Source organism: Otolemur garnettii, unplaced genomic scaffold (genome assembly GCF_000181295.1).
Source record: "Otolemur garnettii isolate 467f Iridium unplaced genomic scaffold, OtoGar3 scaffold00068, whole genome shotgun sequence".
Taxonomy (NCBI): Eukaryota; Metazoa; Chordata; class Mammalia; order Primates; family Galagidae; genus Otolemur; species Otolemur garnettii.
In genome coordinates this window covers 4,563,187-4,571,865 of record NW_003852463.1, presented here as the reverse complement: position 1 = coordinate 4,571,865, position 8,679 = coordinate 4,563,187, and the positions used below count along the sequence as shown (strand labels likewise).

The 8,679-nt window shown below is 36.9% G+C and overlaps 1 protein-coding gene across 3 annotated transcripts in view; it reads left to right on the top strand.

Annotated features, from left to right (window-relative positions):
• The window catches only part of ZNF638 (zinc finger protein 638), a 113,792-nt gene that overhangs the window by 80,765 nt on the left and 24,348 nt on the right, over window positions 1–8,679 (top strand). For all 3 annotated transcript variants that reach the window (XM_003793426.3, XM_023515264.1, XM_023515265.1), the window contains one exon: window positions 502–627. In XM_003793426.3, coding sequence (XP_003793474.1) covers window positions 502–627 — 126 coding nt within the window. The remainder of the gene's footprint in view (window positions 1–501; window positions 628–8,679) is intronic.

Sequence of the window (8,679 nt, the reverse complement as noted above, 5' to 3'; positions counted from 1 at the left end):
TTACAGCTCACAGCAACCTCCAACTCCTGGGCTCAAGCGAGTCTCCTGCCTCCGCCTCCCAAGTCGCTGGGACCACAGGCGCCCGCCACAACGCCTGGCTATCATTCTTTTATTTTTATGAATTCCAACTATTCTGGGTACCTCATACACGTGGAATTACATTGTATTGGCCTTTCTATGACTAGCTTATTTCACTTAGCATTATGTCTTTCAGGTTTATTCATGTTGTAGCGTATGTCAGAATTTCCTTTTTAAGGCTAAATAATGCACTGTTGTATGCATATACAACATTTTGTATATTCCCTTATCTGTTGATGGACAGTTGGGTTGCTTTCATGGTTTGGCTGTTTGTAATAATGTTCCTGTGAACAAAGGTGTACAGATACATGTTTGAGTTCCTGCTTTCAGTCTTTTTGGGTATATATTGAAATGTAGAATTGCTGGGTAATTCTACTTTTAATTTGTTAAAGAAGTATGTATATTTTTTTGTCTTTTCCAAAGGCAATTCTTCAGTTAGATAGTCCTGAATCTGCTCAGTCTATGTACAGCTTTCTGAAACAAAATCCACAGCACATAGGTGACCATTTGTTGACCTGCACGTTATCTTCAAAGATTGACTCATCAGAGGTAAGTTGTTGTGTTTTTTTTTGTTGTTGTTTTTTGTTAAATAAGCTTTTTTGGTTTTAGGAAATTAAAGAAATACAAAGGTTGTTTTTCCAGAGCTCAGATGTACTCTGAAGGTAATTTCAAGAATTATGCTCAGACAATAGTCAAACTAGTTCTCTGTATAGATGTTCTTTTTCCTTAACTTTGTGCGATCACTGTTAATTTTTTCATGGTTTCTGGAGTAATATAAGCTTGGCTAAATGAGAATAAATGAAGGTAATTTTAAAAAATGTAACATATGCATTCTGATATTACTGACACGTATATTCCATATGTGTAACATAATTGTTTCCAACATGTAGGGGCTACTTTGAATGTATTTTGCCTTTTTTTTTTGATAGAAGGAAATTTTTTTATTGTTTTATTTGCTTAAATTATACTTTTTATAAACTCTTACTGTATAAGAAAGAATCTATAGGTTCTTGGCTTTCACAGTAATACATGTAGGAAAGCTGTGAACAGTCTACCTATGAAAGAATTAAATTCAGATGCAAATGTTTTCTCTGTTAGTTTCATTGTTATAACAGTAATAGAATAGAAAGAATAGGGCCCTATATTTGGTGTTTGTCTGTTTTTTTTTAATTCTAAAAATTTTTTACTAGCTAAGAAAAAAGAAAATTTTATATTCTAAATCTTAATTAAATAGGATACATATAAGTAAATGTACTGTCATAAGTACTAGTCTATGCACAAATTTGAGTGGCTTATTTCACCTTTATGAGGGAAAATTTTTTAAAGTTTTTAGCTTTTTCTCAACAGTTTTTTTTTGTTTGGGTTTTTTTTTTCTTTCAGATTTTGACTGGGGCTGGGTTTGAACCCACCACCTCTGGCATACGGGGCTGGCACCCTACTCCTTTGAGCCACAAGCCCCACCCAACATTGCATTTTTGAAATTTATCACTGATATGTTTGAAGTTATTACTTAGTTATGTTCAGCTAAGTTTGGAATTACAGTAAATCTTGCCTGAAATTTTTCTAGAAATATAGTCCCACATTCTTAGAGTTAAAGAAAATGAAACAAGTGAAAATTTATAAAAACATCTGCCTGAATTGGTACTCTGTTTTCTGAGCCTATATCCAGAACCTTATTCTTACAGTTTATTAAATTGGGAGAGCACATTTGATTCATTGCAAAAGACCTAGCTCTACTCCCAGATGTTTATTCTAATAGTGTCTATTTTTATACTATTTAAACTGAGTTTATTATGAATTTAATATTATCTTCCTAACCCCCCATTTTTATTACGTGAAATGTTAATTCCTTGTGTTGTAACCTTATTTTTTTATATCTATAGTTAGCTTGCATATGAAGCATGCAGTAATCATTTCTAAATACTAAATACTGTATCTTGGCTTAGTGTCTATAGCTCAAGTGGTAAGGTGCCGGCCACATCCACCAGAGCTGGCAGGTTCGAATCCAGCCCAGGCCTGCCAAACAGCAGTGACAACTACAGCCAAAAAATGGCCAGGTGTTGTGGTGGGCACCTGTAGTCCCAGCTATTTGGGAGGCTGAGGCAAGAGAATCACTTGAGCCCAGGAGTTTGAGGTTGCTGTGCGCTGTGATGCCAGGGCGAGCTTGAGCTCTGTCTCAAAAAAAATTAAAAAATAAATAAATGCTATATCTTTGATTATGAAGATACTTATTATAGAATTATATAGTAATGAGAATGGGTGTATAAAGAAGGAAATAATGTAATATATGTCCATAACTTGTGCATTGAAAGGTGAGTTTTTAATATTCCCAGTCATTTCTCACAATTGTGCCATAGTTTTGTTTCTTTTTTGTTTTAGAGTATGGCTGTCTCATACAGTTTATGTTTTGTACATATTGAAAGGGGTGGGGGGAGATGGTCTTAATCATATTACTTAGATTGTGTATATAAAAGTTACTACTAGTGGAATAGAATCTATTCTTCGTACAGCCATTCTGACCCCTTCTAAATTTATGTCCATTTGCTTTGGAGACCAATTATACACTTTTAGTTTTCTTTTCGTTGCTTTTCTGAATTACTTCTACTATTATTTGGATTCTGTGTCTCCCACTTCCTGGTTTTTTGTTGTTTTTTTTTTTTGCTAAAGTATATCCCCAAGTAATTTTTTTTACCTGAGAAAGTATGTATAGATGGTACATTTTCTGATTCCCTGCATATATGAAATTAACTTTATTTTGCTCTAAGGTGTTTGTCTAGGTGGAGAATTCTATACTCATGTGGTTTTTCATTTGATTGATTTCAGCAACAAGTACTTCTGAGTAGAAGATGAATTTTATTCATACCTATTTAGCTTCTCTGAAAGCTTTTAAGATTAAAAGAGCCATGTGCACCTGTAATCCCAGCTACTCGGGAAGCTGACTGGTGTGCTATTGTGATCATGTGTCCACACTAAGTTTAGCATCAATATGGTGACCTCACAGGAGCAGGGGATCACCATGTTGCATAAGGAGGGGTGAACCAGCACAGATTGGAAACATAGCAAGTAAGAATTCCCAAGATGATCAGGAGCGGGATTGTGTTTTAGGAATAGCCACTGCCCTCCAGTCTGGGCAACATAGTGAGACCTCGTATTTTATTTTTAACAAAATTTTTTAAAAGTTGGTGTTGTATAACTTAGAGTGATAACCTCTCTGCAGAAGAGTTGAGAGGCCATAAAAGAAGTTAAGAGAACAGTCTCTAAGACAGTGATTCTCAACTTTCTTAATACTATGGCTCTTTAATGCAGTTCCTTTGGCTCACAACCCGCAGGTTGAGAACCGCTGCTCTAAGAATTCTATTAAGAGGTGGTGCCTGTGGCTCAAAGGAGTAGGGCACCGGCCCCTTATGCCTGAGATGGTGGGCCAGCCCTGGCCCAAAACTGCAAAATAAATAAATAAATTCCCAGACAAAAATGTATATTTAAAAAAAAAATTCTATCAAGAAGAAAGGAATTTTAGACAGATGAGCAAGGGCAGAGGCCTTAAGGACATTATTTGGTGATTCAAGAATTTCTTTTATTTATTTATTTATTTATTTGCTTTTATTTATTTATTTATTTTCTTTGAGACAGATTCTCACTATGTTACCCTTGGTAGAGTTCTATGGTGTCACAGCTCACAGCAACCTCAAACTCCTGGGCTTAAGTGATTTTCTTGGCCTCAGTCTCCCAAGTAGCTAGGACTACAGGTGCTTACCACAACACCCAGCTATTTTTTGTTGCAGCTGGCATTTGTTTAGCAGGCCTGGACTGGGTTTGAACCAGCCAGCCTTGGTGTATGTGGCTGACGCTGTAACCACTGTGCCAAGCACATTCAGAAATTTCTAAGTAGGGTCAGTATAGCTAGTCCAGTTAGCAAGGTTATCTCTTGGTTTGGCACTCATTTCTTATATCCTGCTCAGAGCATTCAGTGATTTCCATAAAATCTAAAGATAATGTGTTCCTTCACCTGAGGAAAGTTTTCCATTATTATTTCGTTGATTCAGTTTTTAATGTTCTGTTTTTCTGAAAATAACACTATACTGACTTTGCAGATGCTATTCGATTGAATTTTTCTGAAGATGTTATTTAGAGGTTTTTTGTTGTGGGGGAATCATTGAGGGTACAATGAACCAGGTTACACTCCTTGGCATTTGTTAGGTAAAATCCCTCTTATAATTGTGTCCCGCCCCCAAGAGGTGTGTCACATATCATTACTCCTTAGCCCCCTCCCTCTCTTCACTTCCCTCTTCCACCATCCCCTACCTTGTACTAGCATTAGTTGTCCTCATACCAGAATTGAGTACATAAGATTCTTGCTTCTCCCATTCTTGTGATGCTTTACTAAGAAGAATATATTTCAACTCCATCCAAATTAATACAAAGATGTAAAGTCTCCATCTTGTTTTGTGGCTGAATAGTATTCAGTGGTTTACCACAGCTTGTTTATCCATTCCTGGATTGGTGGTCATTTAGGCTGTTTCCACATTTTGGCAATTGTAAATTGAGCTGTGATGGACAGTCTAGCGCAAGTGTCCTTATGGTAAAATGATGTTTTTTCTTCTGAGTAGATGCCCAGTAATGGGATTGCAAGATCAAATGGGAGATCTAGTTTGAGTTCTTTGTGGATTCCTCATACTTCCTTCCAAAAAGGTTGTATTAGTTTGCAGTCCCACCAGCAGTGTAAAAGTGTTCCCTTCTCTCCACATCCATACCAGCATCTGCAGCTTTGAGACTTTGTGATGTGGGCCATTCTTGCTGGGGTTAGGTGATATCTCAGGGTGCTTTTGATTTGCATTTCTCTAATAATTAGGGTTGATGAGCATTTTTCATATGTTAGCCATTTGTCTATCTTCGTTAGAACATTGATTTAAGGGACTGTTGGTTCTTTTTTGTTGTTTAATTTGAGTTCTCTATAGATTCTAGGTATCAAGCTTGTGTCTAATTCATAATATGCAAATATCTTTTCCTATTCTGGTGGTTGTCTCCTTATCTGTACAGAAGTTATTCAGTTTAATTAAGTCCCATTTGTTTATTTATTTATTTATTTATTTTGGCAATTGCCAGTGGAGTCTTCTTTAATAAAGTCTTTTCCCAGTCTGATCCTTCAAGTATTTTCCTCACACTCTGTTTGAGGATTTTTATTGTTTCATGCCTTAGATTTAGATTCTTTATCCATCTTGAATCAATTTTAGAGATTAGAGAAAGGTGCGGGTTCAGTTACAGTCTTTTACACGTGGTTATCCAGTTCTCCCAGCAACCATTTATGGAATAGGGATTCATTCCCCCAGTGTATGAAAGATCAGGTGGTTGTAAGATACTAGTTTCATCTCATGGTTCCAGGTGTCTATGTTTCTGTTTTTGTGCCAATACCAGGCTGTTTTGATCACTAGGCCTTGTAGTATAGCCAAAAAATCTGGTAGGCGGATCTCCTGGCCTTGTTTTTATTACTAAGAATTGCCTTAGCTCAGCAGTTCTCAACCTGTCGGTTACAACCCCTTCGGGGGTCGAACAACCTTTTTACAGGGGTCACCTAAGACCATCCTGCATATCAGATATTTACATTACAATTCATAACAGTAGGCTCGGCGCTTGTGGCTCAAGCGGCTAAGGCACCAGCCACATACACCTAAGGTGGCAGGTTCGAATTCCCAGCCTGGGCCGCCAAACAACAATGATGGCTGCAACCAAAAATGGCCTGGCGTTGTGGCGGATGCCTGTACTCCCAGCTACTTGGGAGGCTGAGGCAGGAGACTCACTTGAGCCCAGGAGTTGGAGGTTGCTGTGAGCTGTGATGCCATGGCACTCTACCCAGGAGGATAGCTTGAGGCTCCGTCTAAAAAAAAAAAACAATTCATAACAGTAGCAAAATTACAGTTATGAAGTAGCAATGAAAATAATTTTATAGTTGGAGGTCACCACATGAGGAACTGTATTAAAGGGTTGTGGCATTAGAAAGGTTGAGAACCACTGCCTTAGCTATATGGGGTTTTTTCTGGTTCCATACAAAACGCAGAGTTTTTTTTTCCTAAATTTTGAAAGTATGATGTTGGTATTTTAATGGGGATTGCATTGAATCTGCAGATTGCTTTGGGAGGTATAAACATTTTAAGACTGTGAGCATGGTATGTTCTTCTGTTTGTTAACATCTGCCATTTCTTTTCTTAAGGTTTTGTTGTTTTCTTTATAGAGGCCCCTCATACTCTTTGGTTAGGTATATTCCTAGGTATTTCATTTTCTTTGAAGCTACTATGAAAGGAATTGTATCTTTGATTAGCTTTTCATCTTGGCTATTATTGCCATATACAAAAGCAATTGATTTGTGGATGTTGATTTTATATCCTGAGACATTACTATATTTTTTGATCACTTCCAGGAGTCTTGGGGTTGAGTCTTTGGGGTTCTCTAAGTATAAGGTCGTATTGTTAGCAAAGAGGGAGAGTTGAACTTCCTCTGCCTCCATTTAGATGTCCTTTATTACCTTCTCTTGCCTGATTGTATTGGCTAGAACTTTGAGCACTATGTTCAGTAGTAGTGTTTTGTTTTTTTTTTTTAATTACTTCTCCCTCCTATTGCCCCCATGTAGCTGGGATCACAAGGTCTGGCTGTCTTGTTGTTGTAGACATGGGGTCTCACTCTGGCTCAGTCTGCCTCAGGTGAGTCTTCAGCTGGTCTCAAACTTCTGAGCACAGGTGATCCACCCACCTCGGCCTCCCACAGTGCTGGGACAATAGGCATGAGCCACTACACCCCGCCAGTAGTAGTGGTGATACAGGACAACCTTGTCTTGTTCTGGTTCTGAGTGAAAAAGTTTTCAGTTTTACTTCATTCAGTATAATATTGCCTGGGGGTTTGTCGTAGATGGCTTTGATCAGTTTGAGAAATGTACCAGCTATGCCTGTATCCTTCAGAGTTCTAATTAGAAAAGGATGTTGAATTTTATCAAATGCTTTTTCTGCATCTATTGAGAGGATCATATGATCTTTGTTTTTGCTTCTGTTGAATTATATATACACACTTGCGTATGTTAAACCAGCCTTACTTCCTGGGATGAAACCTAGTTAGTTGATCATGATAATAATGGGGTTTTTTTAATGAGAAGCTGTAATCTGTTGACTAAGATTATACAGAGAATTTTTACATCTTTGTTCATTAGTGAAATTTGTCTGACGTTCTCCTTTGTAGTTTGGTCTTTTCTGAGTTTTGATATCAAGGTGATGTTTGCATCAGAGAATGTGTTGGGGAAGATTCTTAATTTTGGGGAATAGTTTCTATATTATGGGTATAAGCTCTTTGAATGTGTGATAGAATTCTGGTGTGAAGCCATCTGGACCAGGGCATTTTTTTTATCTCAGTCTTGAAATTGGTCTGTCCAGTAAATCTGTTTCTTCTTGATTAAGCATAGGGAGAGGGTGTAATTCCAAGTATTGATCCATTTCCTCCACATTGTTAAATTTGCGTGTAGCGTTTCCACAGTATTCAGAGATAATCTCTTTTATCTTTGTGGCATCTGTTGTTATTTTCCCTTTATTGTTTCTGGGAGGTTACTAGAGATTTTACTTTTATGTTTCTAGTTAGTCTGGCTAAAGGTTTATCTATTTTGTTTATTTTTTTTTTAATTTTTTTGTTTTGTTAATTTTCTGAATGTGATTCTTTTGTTTTCAATTTCATTAATCTCTGATTTAATTTTGCTTATTTTCTTCTGCTAGGTTTAGGATTAGATTTGTCTTTTTCTAATTCTGTAACTTGGTTTGTGAGTATGTTGATGCACAGACTTTCTTTGTTTTCATTGAAGGCATCTAATGCAATAAATCTTCCTCTCAGTTCTGCTTTTGCTGTATTCCACAGGTTTTGGTAATTCATGTGTTCGTTGTTGTTATGTTTGAGGAATTTAACAATTTCCTCTTTATCTCTTCCTGAACCCAACTATCATTCAGCATAAGGTTGTTTAATTTCCAAGTCTTTGTGTGGGGGTGAGCATTTTGGATTTGAGTTCTACCTTTGTAGCCTTGTGGTCTGAGAAGTAACAAGGTATAATTTCTATTCCTTTAATTTTGCTAAGGTTTGATTTATATCTTAGGTTGTGATCTACTTTGGAGTATGTGCCATGGGCTGACGAGAAAAAAGTACATTCTTTTTTGGGATGGTATGTTCTATATATATCTGTTAATCCCATTTGTTCTAGGGTCACATTGAAGTCCTTTATATATTTGTTTAGTTTCTGTTTAGAGGATCTGTCCAGTTCTGTCAAAGGGGTGTTAAAGTCCCCAGCTATTATAGTGTTACAGGATATCATATTGCTCAGATCTCAAAGTCTGTTTCATAAATCTGGGAGCATTTAAGTTAGGTGCATAAATATTTAAAATTGAGATGATGTCTTGTATTATTCCTTTGACCAGTATGAAGTGTCCATCTTTGTTTTTCTGTAGTTGCCTTGAATACACTTGTATCTGAACATAAGATTGCAACCCCTCCTTTATTCTGATTTCCATTTGCATGAAATATTGTTTTCCATCCCTTAACCCTGAGTCTTGGTTTGTCCTTCAGGTCTGTGTGTGTCTCCTG